The sequence below is a fragment of the Juglans microcarpa x Juglans regia genome, chromosome 3D (genome assembly GCF_004785595.1).
Source record: "Juglans microcarpa x Juglans regia isolate MS1-56 chromosome 3D, Jm3101_v1.0, whole genome shotgun sequence".
Lineage (NCBI taxonomy): Eukaryota > Viridiplantae > Streptophyta > Magnoliopsida > Fagales > Juglandaceae > Juglans > Juglans microcarpa x Juglans regia.
The window spans coordinates 24,555,134-24,571,893 of record NC_054598.1 but is presented as its reverse complement, the minus strand read 5'-3'; the positions used below and the strand labels follow the sequence as shown (position 1 = coordinate 24,571,893).

The 16,760-nt window shown below is 37.9% G+C and overlaps 1 protein-coding gene across 1 annotated transcript; it reads right to left on the bottom strand.

The window, feature by feature from the left end:
- Window positions 1–1,763: 1,763 nt before the first annotated feature.
- On the bottom strand, window positions 1,764–6,233 carry LOC121256418 (inorganic phosphate transporter 2-1, chloroplastic). The gene is made up of 3 exons (XM_041157212.1): window positions 5,254–6,233; window positions 3,110–3,301; window positions 1,764–2,755 (listed from the first exon to the last, which is right to left on the bottom strand). The coding sequence occupies exons 1-3, from the start codon at window positions 6,019–6,021 to the stop codon at window positions 1,931–1,933; spliced, it is 1,785 nt and encodes a 594-aa protein (XP_041013146.1). The 5' UTR covers window positions 6,022–6,233; the 3' UTR covers window positions 1,764–1,930.
- Between the last annotated feature and the right edge of the window lie 10,527 nt (window positions 6,234–16,760).

Below are 16,760 nucleotides of genomic sequence, written 5' to 3'. Positions count from 1 at the left end.
GCCTATGATCTTCTTCAACATGCATACATGGTAGATTGCTAACTAGTTTCTGCTCCAATGGTTGTTGGTCAAAAGCTTATGAGTACAGGTTTAGCACTTTCTGATCCTACCCTATATCGGTCCTTGGTTGGTGTTCTTCAATATCTCACCATCACAAGACCCGATCTCTCTTATGCTGTCAATACAGTTTGTCAGTTCATGCATGCATCAACTAATGACCACTATCGAGCTTTCAAAAGAATCCTTAGATATGTCAAAGGCACAATAACCGTTGGTTTCAATCTCTCTTCTCAACGTTCACTTCCACTCTTGGCATCCTCACTCCTCAGAAGCAGATTGGGCAGGATGCCCTGATACTCGTCGATCAACTTTGGGTTGCGCCATCTTTCTTGGCTCAAATTTGATCTCTTGAAGTGCAAAAAAAATAGCCCACAGTATCGAGATCCAATGCCGAGTTTGAATATAGGCTCTTGCGCAAATAGCTGCAGAAGTTACTTGGTTGCTCAATTTATTTTCAAAACTCAAGATTCAGCCTCCATTTCCTACCACGCTTCTCTGTGATAATCAAAGTGCCATCTTCATGTCATCCAATCCCGTCACTCAAGATCGCTCCAAACATATTGCTCTTGATTATCACATTGTTCTTGAACAACTGGCTGTTGGACGCCTCCGTGTCTCCTTCATTCTCTCCAATCTCCAGCTTGCAGATTATTTTTTTTCCAAAAGCCTATCTCTATCCCAATTTACCTTCTTCCGCTCCAAGCTCACTGTGTAACCTGCCCTAGTCAACTTCTCCCGGGGGGTGTTAAGGATACACCTGGAGCCATCTAGCCAACTAACTCAACACAACATGCACAAGGAAAGTCATGACAGCTGTAAACCGTGTATCAACATCTACAATAGTTTTGGCATGTTTGCATGATTAGTTTATAGATTTCAGCATTGTAATCTGTGTTTTATGTAGTGATTGTACAATTTACTTTATATAATACAAGATCACTCACTGTGTTAAGTGTGGGGAAGTCAAATCCTTTCAGCCTGTTTATTTTTATTTTACGTTGTATGCACTGAAATTTCTGTTAAGGGGTTAAAGGGGCTTTTATCGGGTCCCCTGCCCTCTCCTCTTGAATTCTCTCTTTCAATTCAATGCAAGCTTATTGAAAAGAAAAATTGAATGCTATTGATTTACCGGTGGAATCAAATTCACTTCTACTGTTAATTGGTTTAAAAACTGCTCCCAACCACCTTCACAGTATGATAAACTGTACATTGTAAAATGACATTTTTTGTTATCGCATCGTCCCTCTATTTTGATTTTGTTCATGTTTTCAAAGAAGAAAACTCTCTAGTTCATGGTTTAACAAACTTTGAAACTGTTGGTAATGACGCCTTTTCTCCTCAAGTACACAGCTCCCAAAGAACTTGATTGGTGTTCTAACAATGAATCGCAATGGTTTTTCTACTTTTAGACAGAAATATTATAGTTATACTACAGGCTTTAGTTCCCAGTATATTTTTCACCTTTGTAATTAGCATAGTATGCAATAGGTTTTGACAAGAGTTTTGGCTTTAAGATTTTGTTGCTCCAACAACTCATTTACTTGTAAATGGTTTTTCTCTGCCAAAAGTGATTATAATGAAGCTCGAGATCTATCCTCTGCATTTGCAGAATCCCATGTTTAGTTCCGGCTTTTCAATTGCATTTCAGATTCTTCAACAGAGACTGCATGAGTGTAGCAGAGAGGACTTTTGAACAGTTTAACTAAGGAAAGCAAATTTGTGTACTCAATTCCATGCGGTGACTTCCCCTTGGAGGAAATTACATTAGCTCGGACAAAGATAACATTCTACGAATCAAGTTTGGTTAAAATGTGGACAATTTTAAATAGTCACATACAACTTTCATGAATTTAATCTTTTGAGTGTACACTCACAAAATACAAGACAAAAGTTTGGTGAATATCCATGTATAGGCAACTGAAAGGAGAGAACCGACTGGAATTGTAACGGCCCAAGAAACCACAATCTCCTTCACCGTCTCTGCTCTAACACTATTGAGTCCTCTTGCAAACCCCACGCCCATGACTGCACCCACTAGAGTGTGGGTTGCTGAGATTGGAAGCCCCAGCTTCGATGCAAATAGAACCACGGAGGCCGCAGCAAACTCAGCTGCGAATCCTCTAGTTGGTGTGAGTTCTGTTATCTTCTTCCCAATTGTTGCTATCACTCTATACCCCCACATTGTCAGCCCTGCAACAATCCCAAGTCCTCCCCATGCAAGAACATCAGTTGGAATAACAATATCAGTTCCACCAGTACCTCCATGAAGTATAGATAGTGCAGCAGCCAGAGGACCTATTGCATTAGATACATCATTTCCTCCATGGGCAAATGACATGAAGCAGGCTGAGAGGACCTGCATGTACCCGAATACCCCATAAACAATCTCCAGCTGGGTACCCTTTGGCCCCGCAATAGCAGAAAGCAACCCAATACTTTTGTTGAGGACGGCTTCCTCTTTTGGCTGTGCTTGCGATGTAGTGGACTTAACAAGGAGATGACCCAGCTGATTTCGGATAATTTTGTTTACAAGGACTGCTCCAGCAGCTCCACAGGCTAAAGCCTGAGCCACAGCCAGAGGAAAGCTCTTGCTAAGAGGAAAGGCTGCAAAAGAGATTCCGGTTACACCAACGAACACAGCAACTGGTGCAGCCGTAGCTGCAGCTTGTCCTGGGTTTGTAGCACTGTACACAAACTGAGAAATACAGTAGAGTTTTGTTAGAACTTATGTGCATCTCATCATTATGTCAAATGACTCGGGTAATGTAGAAAACTAATAGTTGCTCTTCATTTTGCGTATGATTAAGAAGTAGCTTCTTTATGTTTGGCTGGTTCTCCATATTGTGGGTTATTGTAAGTTTACATAGAAGGAGCAAGCAAGAGGTACAGGAAGTTACCCACCATGCGTATGGCTTATGATTTGTTTTATGGGTCCAATATACAAACCATTCTTACATTTCATACATTAAAATGATGTAAAGTCCCAAAGTCAGATTTTTTAACAATCAGGTAAATGCATAATTTTAAGTTTGAGGCCGAGAGAATATACCCTACGAATGCATTTGTAGACAAGAAATGACGCCAGTGCTCCCATTACTGGCGAGATCACCCACGAAGAAGTTACCCTTGCCAGTGAACTCCAGAAGACAGCACCAGGTCCTCCGTAGACAAGTCCAAATCCAACCATTGATCCTACTATACAATGTGTCGTGGAGACGGGCCAACCATAATAGGATGCAACCTGCATAGCACAAGATAGCTCATCATGAAACAAGAACAAGAAAATGTAGCTCATAAACATATTACAGTAACAAAACATTTAAATTCAAATGTAAAATTAAGAGAAGTCGTACTTAGAATATTCCGGGTAGCCTGTGAAAGCAAGAGCACCTAAGAATTAAATTTTCTCATTAGAGATGTCTCTGTCTTGATATTGTGACATATATTATAAATTATTCAAGAGTCATAATCCTCCCCCACAAAAACATATTCTAGAACACTTATTAAGTATGATAGGAAGCTCAAACCATGCTGTCAAGGCATTTCATGATCATTCAAAGCTGTTGCAGTTCCAAGGGCTAACAGCCTAACATGCAATTGAATATTCTACCTCTTTTGGTACCAATAAATACCAGATCAACTAGAGAAAGCGGCTATGTAGAAAGGAAATACATATTTGAATCAATATTTTCTACGATGTAAACCCAATGTTGGAGTAAGCTGTTGTACAACAGCAGTATTATATGCGCAAATACAAGCATTCCAAGTGTTAGTTAAAGACAACATCAGGGAAACCTTTTTTCCCCATTTGACACCGATGAAATACCATGCTCTTGGAGAAATTAGTGATGGACAATTCATATCAAGACAGCGTCTCGCAAGGAATCAATAAAGGAAAAAACCCCAACTTCCAGTCCCCCAAGGAACCAAGAATAGGAAGACATCTTGCTAAGAAGGACTAGCTCTACTTATCTAGGCAGACAGAACCTGTTCTCATTGGTTTTTTTCCCGCCATCTTTAGATGTAAATATCAAGGAACTTTCCACTCTTGATGATCTTGTGGAAACCAGCTTTGTCTTGCATCCAGAGCCACCTTTGTATGCCTTTCCCAATCCAAACAAAACAAGCATGCAAGGCACTCTAAGATGAACGAAACTTCAATGATTTTGTCCTGACAATGCTGTAAGTTGATTAATTCTTTTATTTTAATCCTAAAGTATCTAAAAGTTAAGACAATTTTAGCAGAAATTGAAAGGAAATGAACTCGTGCTAGGACTTCCACACATCTGAAAGACCAGTAGCACAAATTCTCCTACTACATTAACTTCGAGTGGAGATACTCACTCACAGTCACTTAGTGCTAGTATTCAACCACTAGGAATAAGCACAAATAAGTTTTTTTAACAAGGTGTTACTATAGCCCGTGGTACATGTGTTCCCAACTTCGTAATATCAATTGTCTAGTATAAAATAGGATTAACATTTGTAAGTACAAATCTCTGTTAAAACAAAAAATAACTAGTGAAATGAGAAATTCTTGCATATAAGTTGGTCAGGACAATTTTTTTTTTTTGGGGTGGGGGGGAAGGACCTGATTTATCTCATTTGGGTGATTAGCTCCATAAGCTAAGAAAAAAAATGGCCTAAACACAACTAACCCAAGCAAACTCCATATCGGCAGCATCTTATGATTGACAACATACCGAGATGATAATGCATGCTGCAGAAGTGAAAGAACATGACATATTTTGATAAAATTTGGTTAATAAAATAACGAAATTTCTAAAATAGACCAAAGTTTTGTATGACGACCGGAAATGGTGCAGTGGTTTAAGGGAGAGCATGGGAGAAAATTCAGACATAATATTCGAGTACTGAATCCACAGTCAAAGAAAGGAACATCTTTCCATGTTTATGAAATCATGCACCAACACAAATGCAGGCTAACAATGTTATTAAGTTCATATGTCTTTTCTTGCTTGAACTTTAGAAACTTTATTTATAGGAAGGAGCGAAATTGCTGACTCTACAGATACTTTAATTAGCTTGAATTATGGTTCAGTGAAGCTTAGGAATCAAACATTATAAGGATTAACCTAATTGGTATTGCATGCATTTAGTTGGTATACATGTATTGTCCCCCACACAAAGTAATTCACAACCAATAAGAAACAAAGGACCAGTAATCTGTACCTGCAACCAAGTACCAGCAGCAGCCAACGAAGAGAGCAATCCAGAGAAGAGCAGCATATCCTTTCCCTTGAACACATTAGCGACAAGAATGCCCTTCTGCATCGTACTCGTCACATGGGTGCCCATCAACAATGCCCCGGTGAACTCCAAAACCGCGGCCGTCAACACGGCCTGTCGGAGCGACAATGCGCCCGAACCTACAGAGGTCCCCATGGCATTGGCCACATCATTGGCTCCAATATTCCAAGCCATGTAAAACCCAGATAGCAGAGTTGCATATGACAACATCTTGGTCTTCAAGGACAACCCCTGCCCCAAAGACTTCATAAATAATGGAAAGCAGAGAGCCACGAACGCTATGCATATATAAATAGCAGAGGCAGTGCTTGAAGATATGTGAAAAGCTTGAGCCATTCCACCCGAGTCGTCGTCCTCGGTTTTCTCAACTTCATGACGATGATGTTCGTTGAATTTGATCTCTTCCTTTTGTTCTTCTTCGCCTTCAGCTTCGGCATAAGACGATAGGCTTGCAAAAGGGTGTGTGAATTTAGCGTCTTTCAGCCTCAAGGTGAGTAAAAAAGAAGACTTGGGTGGCTGTAGTTGAGGCTTGAGAAGCAGCGAAGTCTCTCTCTTGGGGAGTTGAGTTTCATGGGGAAAGAAAGGAGAGCGACGTTTGGGAATGTAGAGATGGGTCTTATGCAGAAAGAATCCTCGAGGTGAAGAAGTACTGGTATTTCTGGTTGAAGATAAGCAGAAAGAGGAAGTCATGTCTTAGAGAGAGTGTAAAAAGAGAGAAGGGGGAGAGAGTGGAATATGGATGAAATTATTCAGGCAGATCCTTGTCCATGGAATTTGGTGGAGCAGGAGACGAAGAAGAAGTAGGTGGAGGAGGAGGAATGGAGGAGTGTGCATTTTGAAATTGGATTTGTGGCTTCTTTGTTTCTTTTGTGGGTGGAAAGGGAGGCGTGGAACTGGATCTGGCTGTTTGCTTTGGTCTTCGGGAACGAGTGGCTGTAGTCCAGCTTTGATGCTTTGGGGAGGACCTTCACCACACATTATATCCACAAATATTCAGAAAAAATTAGATACTATTAGATACCAAACTCAAGGAGAAAATTTGCATTATGCGAATGTCGAAGAATTCTTTTTGTCCTTGGATGTAGAGGGAAATGGTAAAAATCTCGTGTTGTGATTCTCTGCAGTAGAGTTCTTGTTTTTAATCTCCCTCTATCTATATAAGTAGAATATAAACAACTTAGAAGGTTGAAAAATTATAGAGTACTCATACATGAGATGATATTCAGATATTTTATGTCATTAAAATTATTTACATGAATGCTATTTTTAATAATATAACATCTTATTAAGTACTGCGTCCGTATTCTATCACCCTCCCTAATTCCAGCAACAACGCCCAAGTTTCTCCCACTCTTTCTTAAATCTCCATAAAGATTATACTTTTCACATTGCCAAGTGTAGCACCCGGGCCAGGCCGTTCCATTGGAGTCTCTTGCTTTTTTTTTCTTTCTTTTTTTTTTTCTTCCTCCTCCTCTCCTATTTTCACGCAGCTGAGTAACCTCTCTAACCCCACAACGTCTTTTGCAGTGAGCTTCATCTCATTTTATCTTCTCAACCATTTTTCAATTTTAGTTTCTACACTTCCAAAGATTTCTCCACACAATGTTCATTATCTCCACGTGATCTAGGTAGTTTGAAGTTTGAACTTCCTTCCCCTTTTTGAATTCTCTCCATTTATTTTCATTTCCGTCCAACACTCGAATCTCTCCCACCTATTTTTATTGTCTTCTACTTGCAGTGCATTTCTATTTTTTTTTCCATCCTCTCAAACTCTCTCTCGCTCTCGCTCTCCCTCTATTTTCTTCTTTGTGTATCTCTACGAGTGCCACCCTTCACTGTCGGCTAGAAAACCAAACTTGGAGAGAATCACTTGCATCACACGAGGAACATCATGCACGATCCAATGGCAACAACACGACGTGGCCACGGTTGTCGTGAACCAGCAGACCGGAATCAGAGCAACGCTGCCCAAGCATGCTACAGTCTTTTCCCGTACCATCATGCAAACCGAGCACTAGCATCACCAAAGCCCACCTGGCCGTGCACCACCACCCCACCTCACGAAAACCACCACGGTCAACACCACGGCGCACCACCCTTCCCACGAAAAACCCAGCCTTTTATTCCCATGTTTTCCCACACCCGAAACAGAGCCACCCCTTTACAGTCACTCCTCAACTCCTTCTCGGTGCCACTAGCCACGACAAGGTTACACAAAAACCGCCATCGAAAAACTTTCCGTCATCTCCCAGTTCGCCGCACGCCGCTTTGTCCCCCACGGTAAGCTACCTCTCCCTACCTCACGCCGAACTCCCTTCCTCCAGCTCATCTCTCTCTCTGCCTCTCTAGCTCTCGCCGCCCAGCGTGGCAGCCTCATCGCAGCACGCCCTCTCCTCTGCACTCCAGCTGCGCCACCACAATTCCTCCAGCCTAGCCCATCGCACCTTGCCCCTCCACGCATATCTCGGTTTCAGTTGTAAGTCCACGCCGCTGCACCTCAATTCATTTGTTTCTCATGTTTGCTGACTTAAAGAGTTATATATATATAGGGTAATTATGTAACCTATTATAATAGGAATTATTACTGTTATGCCCTTTACCATGTTTTCAAATGATAAGGTATTACAGAAGCAATTGCATAGTTGGTCTTCTAAATAGATAAAATTACGTTATTCCCTTTGAGTTACAAGTTGCATTGTTGTGTTTTAAACTTTTAATATATATTTGTAAACTCTAAGTTTTCCATTTTTACAGAAATTATTTTGGTAGATTAAATTTATTTTAAGTAAAGTTTTCTTTCAAAGGTAAGTGATAATGTTGTAATTTTATTATGTTATAGTTTATTAAATAATTATTGTTGTATAACTTAAAAAGGAATTTTGGTATAATTATGTTATTTAGTATTAAATTTGATAGTTTGACTTTTCAATAGTAGGTCAGTTAGAATTTAATACTTTAGTCAAGTATTAAATTTATGATATTTTTAGGGTTTTGTGGAATTTAAATTTTTAGGAAAATAGGTTACTTAGCATTTCAGTCGTAAGTATTGAAAACTTGTGTTAATCTCGGATATTTATGGGAGCACGTGACTATTTTATAGATGACGATTGATTTTCGTTTAGTACTGCTGTGGAGAAATTCTGAAAAGTTAAGAAGTTCAAGTAAGCGGGATTCCTATGCTAGACTTTATACGAATTAATAAGACTGATGTTGACTTTATGAAAACCTTGCATATTTTGTGATGAAAAGAGAACTTGGGAAAAACCAACCTCGGTTGTTTATTTGCATTACTCATGAAATCTGTATGAAAAAGAGAAAAATATTTATATCATGCATTGTGTAGACATGAGCTATATTTTGTCATGTTGTCTCTGAAATCTGAAAAAGAGCTATATCGAAAATCTGAAAAAATTGTGCATTGATTTAGAAAGATGCTTCGAATTTTGTTTTCAATTTGTGAGAGTGATCTGAATATGTTTTGGTACTCTGTTTTGTTTTGATATGGTATCTGAAAACCTTTGGCATGGTGTACTGAATTTGTATCTGACTTTGTCTCTGCATTGCTCTACTCTGCTTTGTTATGTTCTACTCTGCTCTGTTTGGATTAGTACCAACTTCTCTATCTTTGAGTGCACCCACTTTGGAACAAAGCGGTTTTATTGTGGTCTTTCCTATATGCACACTCGGGGCTCCGAGAAGAATAAGGGAAATATTTCACCTCTATCTCTGCCCAGTTTGGCCATCGGGGATAGCACAACCCTACCACGGGGGTGAAACATGGTCTCTCCTCTGTGAGATGCTCTGTTTTGATGTGATGATGATGCTCAGGTTATGTTATGCCAAAGTACTCTGGGTTTTATGTGTCTTAAAACTATCGCTCTGTTACGTTTGAAAACATGTTTTGTTCTGCATGATAACTCTAAAAAATATTTTGTTCTGCATATTGTACTCTGTAAATGCTCATGTTTGCACACTAGTATATGTCCTCTACTTACTGAGTTGTTGATAACTCACCCCTTATCTTCACAACATTTTTAAGATTTTTTGGATATTTCAGCGGAGGTTCAAGAATAGGAATCATGGGTAAGGCTTTGTGAGCATAGTCTATTATATACAAAGAGGGTATTTGATATTGGATAATTTTATGGAATAGTTTCGTTTTGTTTTGTTGACTTAGTACTTTGGGAAGTTGACTTTTATTTTGAGATTTTTTCGTAATTTTAGTTATTTATTTTGGAGTAAATGGTTTAAAACAATGAGGTATATGAGTAAATGAGGAATTGGAGTTTTAAGTGTTAAGAGGTAACTCTCCGACCCATTCGGGACCGGGGCTTTACAACCAAGAAGCTCTAGAAGATTCGAGCGCTGCTAACCCTTCGGATTTTGTATGTTACCACAGCTCGTAATGTAGCTCCTTATTAATTTCCAACCATCAGTTTCCTTTCCAAATAAATAAAATTTTCCCTGAACCTTTCCAATGTACATAACTCAGTTTCGAGTTTTATCATCTCCCTTCATTAAAGATCTTCCTCTTATTTTTTTGTAACCGAAACGATTCTGGTAAGCCCTTTTTTTTTTTAGTTACTCTCGTTTTATATTTCTCAGTTGTGTGAATGATTATTTCTGTTAAAATCCTTGCATTGTTGTATACGAATGTAGAATTAGTTCTGGTGATATATCTATTACTATTATATAAGTGGCTATTAAACGGCCACTAAACGAAAATTCTTGTTTTCTGTCTATCGTTAAATCCGCGTCAAGTTACTAACGTGCTTTGGGAACCCATAGCAGGCAAACGCAGCAAACCCAGACCCCTCTCTAGAAAATTCCCTTTAGAAACGAAACCCTTTCTCTCTAGAAACTCACTCATCCGAATCTAGCTGAGGGAAAGGGGAGCTTCGGCTTCTTCTTCCTCTTCCTCTCCTCCCTCTGCTTGCCAGCCCTTCGTCTCTGGCGGCTTCGTTTGTTTTTCTTTTTTGTTTTTTTCAAGGTTTTGGCTGAATAAAGGGGGTAGCCGTTTCGAGCTTCTCCTGTGACCATCGTCTGACACGCGCACCACCAGGAGAAGCCTCACTCACCAATCTTGTGGTCGACCGGATTGGGAGCCAATCGGAACGGCGCGTTGCGCAAACGCGCGGTTTAAAGGAAACGCATGGGGTTCTCAAACCACCGCGATTCATCTTCTGTCGACGCCATGCGCGGTAACTCAGGGTCCAGCGACTCCGGCTACATCTTGACCGGCCGAACAACTCCTTTCCAGTGTGGCGCGTGTCATGCATGCACCACCGTCGATTTCCATCGCGGCTAACCCCATCACAGCCCAATTCAGTCCGTTGTCGCATCGTCGTTCCTACTTCAATCAGCCCACACTTACGGTAATCTTTCCAATCTCCTACGATTGATTTCTTGTGTATATATATATATCTATATATATAGTATGTTTCTGTGCTTTCAGCAAGATTTTCCAGCATTCGATGATCATCAATTCACGAACTCAGCTTTCTAGTAGCAACTGAACCAAGACTCTCGGTTTTTTGTATTGAACTTTTGAGATTTGGTTGAATTGGTTATACATGGTTTGTTAAATCTTTTATTGGGTTATGCATGGTTTTTTGAGCTGACTCCCTTCTCAAGCCTGCATTTGTTAGATCTGCTAGGCCTAATAAAATTGTTTTGGTGGAAAATTTCAAAAGGTGGGGACAGACACCAATGCCTAACATAGGTATAATTCACTGGTTTGTAAAAGCGGATGCAATTGAAATTTTAGTGATAATTACCTGTCCCCCTCTGTTGGGTATTGCATATGATCTGGTTTTGTCAAGATTTTGTTTCCATGCCATTTTCCCTTTAGTAGTTCACTAAAATAGGTGTATTTTATCTTGGGATATTCTTAAAATTGAATTCTTGTTTATGTAGTATCCAACTGCTCCCTAAATAATATAGCTGTGATTTACTTGTATTATTTTGTTCTATTATGTTTCGTTCTTTGCTGTTGTTTGTGGTGAAGAGCGACAAAACCTGAACTTCAAGGTTTAAGCCTTCAAGTTCTTTAATAGAATTCTGATCTCATCACTCTGTTACAGCTGATAAATAAACCTTCAAGCGTGCAGTTCCGAAAGACCAAACCATCAAGCAAACAAACAAACAAACATGTTTCATCTTAGCCACACATTTACCATAAACCTTCCTAATTGTAACACTAATCAATTTGGTGATTTCTTTTTCTTTTTCTTTTTCTGCAGAACATTCATGGGAGAGATATGGTGAATATATCTACAATTTCTCTATTTTTTTTTTAATTTTTTTAAAGAGATGGCATACCTGTGAATGTTAGAATCCACAATTTCCCCTTCCCTTTGATACCAGTCGACTGATTGGTGTTTCCTTTTGATTGCAAATCCATATTTTTGAAAAAGAAAAAATATATTGTAGAGAATGGACCAAGTTTGAAGATTTAGGTGAGGTCATTGTGGGAAGTCCTCCTATAATCTGTAATCAACTGTTATAATAAAAGAAGTCGTGTAGTATTGGCATGTCTTTGGAGATTGAAAGTGTAGAAGGGTTTGAGGAATTGCTTTGTTAGAGAGAGTACTACTCTAAGTTGACAAAACTACTATCCTTGAAAGTCTTGCTACAGCCTCTTTGAAAAGAAAGCATTCTGATTGGAGACTTGGGTTAGCGATATGGTTAATGACATAACATCATGGTACATCATGGTATTCGTGTAGGTTTGATATTATATCTTCTTGTCTTATTACTTACTTTCATGGGATTAGATTCCTTGCTTTAGGATTGAGTTTGGTTGCTGGCTTAATGTTAATTTGGAACCAACTATCAATGAAAGAAAAAATTTATCTGCAAGTCTATTTCTTGACACACTCAATATATTATTGATGTAAATTAAGATATTTCACATCAACTAACATAAAAATATTCGCTTTTTTTTTTTTTTTTGTGATGGTAATAAATCTCATAATGAATAGTATATTTATACATTTAGCTCTAAATAACATAATTCTAAGGGGAAAAAAAAAACATAATTGCAAGGTAAAGTGGCCAACAGAACCTATGCTCCATCAAGTAGAATCTATTGGCCATTAACCGATCAAGGCCCCAGACAGTTGCAATTGGATGCATCAAGAGGACAATGGATCATTACATTTTCTTGAATAACAATGTCAAAAGTGTTGTCATCATGAATATTTTCCAAATCTTTTGCAATTTTTTTCTTTCTTTCTTTCTTTCTCTTAAATTCGACATATTTTAGTTTTGCTTAGTACATGTATGAGAGAGAGAAGCTTCGCTGATAAAAACAGTCATATCAGTATACTCGAAGTTCCAAAAAAAAAAAAAAAAAGAACGAAAAAGAAAGACACTTAAATCTTACACCTGACATTGTTAGAAAATTTAGGTTTATGTTCTTCACTCAGTTTGTGTGGTACAAAGATGCAAGTCAATGCAAGCTTTCTGCAATTTATATGTTTTAAGTATTTCTGAGATTCTCACTTTAACTAGCTTTGAAAAATAAAGAAAAAAAAATTGATTTTGATTACTTTAATGAGAATCATGTATGTTAAAAACGTTACTAACATTTCTGATTTTTTTTCACTGGAAGGATAAGGATCCATTGAAACCCAAGCATCCAATGTCAACATCCTTCTTGTTCACAAACAATAGCCAAGTTGCACTGCTTGCAGAGAAGAAGAGTGTTTTAGAGGTATTTTATTATCACAATTTTCATTTTCAATATTATTCCAGTTGTTAAGCCACTTGCTCTCCTTTAATTTGATGAATTTGAGCTTTGTAATAGGTTGCAAGGATCACTGGTGAAGAGTGGAAAAACATGATAGAAGAACAAAAAGGACATTACGAAGGGTCAACAGTTAACTCAGTTTCAAAGAAAAAGCAGAGAGGTGCTCATTTTGAACTTTTTCTATTTGGAGGAGCTCTGTTTTGTTATTCAAACAATTATTCTCATTTTGAATTTTTTCTATTTTTTGGAGCAAAATATACTTGGAGATGAACTGATGACTGCTGCATAATATGCATGGAAATCAAACTGCATAGTATACTGAAATGAAGTAATTTGCTATGGTCTAAGCTATTACAGCTTTACTACCAATACATTTATGTTGTATGTAATTGATACTTTTTTTAATTAATTTGTACTATTATCTGCTTCTAAGACTTTTATGTTCTAAATTTTTTTTATTTTTCATTCCAAACGGGTAAACGTGCGTTGCACGTTGAGCCACTACTTATATATATATATATTTATATATATATATATGTGTGTGTGTGTGTGGTTATAAAAATACATATACATAGGAGTTGAAATTTCCGTACATAGCACTTTTAGGTGTACCTGCAAAGTTGCAGATTTTTACCGTTTCAAGCATGTGGTTCTTGTTATTTGTTATTTGGTTCTTTAGTTTCTCGTTGGTAGTTGTGTTCTATAGTTACTAGTTAATGTGAAAAGAACATATTTTGATATTTAATATCTTATTTCAGATGATTTATCCAATGGATGGAGAACCTTGTGTTGATTGATTCTGTACCACCAGTTATTAGGAAAATTAGAGAAAACTCTTGATTAAAATGCCATTTTTCTAACTTTCCGTAAGCCCTAAATGCTCGTACAGTAGGATAGATTTTTAAGTGTTATCATATTTATGCCTTTAGTTTATAAGTCATGGCTGAACTTGTTTTGAATTTGGTTTTACGTTTAGTTAGTAGTATTATTTTGGGTTTGTTTTACGTAGGATTGATGTTACGTTGTGTTTTATTTTGCGGTGGGTATGTCTTTATGTTGGGATTCCATCGTTTACTTAGATTTTGAGTGATGCCATCATTTATCAAGCGGTAATTCGTGTAACGACATAAGTATGTTTAATTAATTTGACATTTTCATTAAAAGTCTCTAAGCACTTTATTTTTCTTAAGCATGTATAAAACATTATTGCTCAAAAAATTATTTTTCATTGCATATAAATGTTAGAACATCTCAAAACAAATTAGAATATAAATGTTTGACTTGAGTCTAAACTTATACGTAAGTAATCATGGCATATTTATAGATGGTTATTTTTCAAACTTCATGTGAATTACAATATGGTTACATGAAATGATATATGGATTTTATATTAGTACGACACCGTTATTAAATTATGTTTGAGAGGATAACTACACCAAATGACTTGGAGAAGGTGCAAACCTACTCAATGAGAAACATATAGGAAAGACAACTACACTAAATGACACTGAGAATGTGTAAACCCTAAACAAAAAATTAAAGGGGAATGATAACTACATTGAAGAACATTGAGAATGTGTGGATCTCAATGAAGAGGAGTTATGGGAAGGATAGCCACCCTTAAAGGGTAATTCCATATGGAGGAATTTTTTGTAGTATTCTTTACATGATATAAGACTTTCATATTACGTTAATATCATGATTTCAATTATCGTTTATTTTTGCTAAATGTGGCTCATATGTTACATCCAGCTTAATTAATCCTACTTATCAAGCTGTGGACTTACCTTCCACCTATAAAATTTCTTATTTTACAGATGTTAAAAAAGAGCTTGCCAAAAGGAGGCTTAGAGGACATGTTGGAGGGTTATAATAAGAGCAATAGATTAAATCTATGGAATAATTAGAATTTTTATTTGAAGTTTTTATGAACCAAGAATTTGAGTTAATTTAATGTTTAGAACTCAATTTATACACGAGGGTTTGTCTGTCATTTTCTCTTATTATTGTTGAAGTTACCATTGTGACATCAATAGAATCACCTCCAATATTTAGAAAAATTAAGGTGTGACATGGGACAGGGTACCCCATTGGTGGTGTTGGAGTGTCGCCCATGACCACGTCCACGGCCTCAACCAGAATGTTGGGACGACCAATAGCCATTGTTAGAGCCAGTTGAGGGTGTGAGAGAAGAACCTCCATTCTTACTGGCAATGTTGATAATTGCTTGGCTAAGGTCTAGAGAGCTTTGTTGTTGAGCACTTCGAAGTTCATGTGTTAGGATGACCATAGACATCAAGGGACATAAGTTCTACATGGGTTGAGATAGAGGTAATGATATAATCATATTCAGGGCTGAGACCAGCAAGAACATAGGATGTGATGTGATCATCACTCAATGGTTCACCACAAGCAGCAAGGGTATCAACAAGACTTTTGATTTGTTGAAAGTAGTCTGCACTAGAGAGATTGGCCTTTTTTAGAGAAGCAAGTTGAATAGGGACGTGAGTGATTAGAGCACGAGAGGTGATAGAATCAAGTGTTTCAAGTTGTAGCCAGACATCGCGGGAGGTTTGTTTTTTACTGATTACTTGAGCAAGAATAGTTTCAGAGAGAGAGAGAGAGAGAGAGAGGAAATAAGAGCATAAATGATGATCTGGTCTTGTTGGCACCAATGACTGTAGTCTGGATTGGGTATAACTACGGTTTGACCAGGTCCTAGTTCCACCCTTTGAGTATGAGCTCTCGTGTCCAGTTGGACAAACCACAATGGTAAGAGGTGGTGGATAGGAAATACTGCTGTCAAGATAACCAAAGAGTTGTTGCCCTTTGAGGTAGAGGACGACTTGTGCCCTTCATCGGAGATAGTACTCACGTGTTAGCTCAAGTGTGGAAAGGTGTGGAAGGTTGGTAAAGGAAGAGGGTTGAGTGGTGGGAGGGGAAAAGGTGACAAGGTGAGAGGAGGTGGGTGTGGAAGGAGAGGCCATGAGGATCGAGAGACGGAGGTCGAGAAGCTCTGGTACCATATAAGATTTTACACACTGGTTTCTGTGTAACTGTCGCACCACAGATTGGAGAACTTGGATGTTTATTTATATATAAGAAGTTATCATTTGTTGAAGTAACTGACTTTATCTTCATATGGTTGTTGAGCTTTGTCTTCATCTTGATGTGTAGAAGACTTTGAGTTGGATTCTTCTGGGTGATGTGTTCCAATACTTGCACCCCCTTTTATGCTTCTGAGCAACGCTCATATCTCACCAACCTCCATTGTGGTAGCTCCATCCTGTGTTTTTGAGTCACAATAAGAAATTCATGACTTTCTATTTTGAGTGACGTTTCTCCTACCAACCTTTCTCCTATGTAAATCATTGAGACCCATTATGGTTGCAGATTGCTTAGGGAAGTTCCAAATCTTCAAATAATTAATAGTTAATGAGGCATAAGCAAAAATGAAAATCTTTTTTTGCAGGACTAACATTTCAAACAAATAACCACCAACTTATCCCCACTACACTTTTTTTTTTTTTTCCCACTAAGAAAACATAATATAATTGATAGCAAAACATCTAAAACTTTGATGAAATAGTTCAGCACAAGAAGTTAAAAAGCCCCTAAAACAGCCTGAAGAGAAAGAACTCATTGATGAAGACACATGCTGGTGGAAGGTGGTGTT

Coding starts and splice junctions, on each gene's coding strand:
- LOC121256418 (XM_041157212.1), bottom strand. CDS start 6,021: ATGACTTCCTCTTTCTGCTTATCTTCAACCAGAAATACCAGTACTTCT. Junction 3,302..5,253: donor CTGCTGGTACTTGGTTGCAG/GTACAGATTACT, acceptor TGTGCTATGCAG/GTTGCATCCTATTATGGTTG. Junction 2,756..3,109: donor TCTACAAATGCATTCGTAGG/GTATATTCTCTC, acceptor TGTATTTCTCAG/TTTGTGTACAGTGCTACAAA.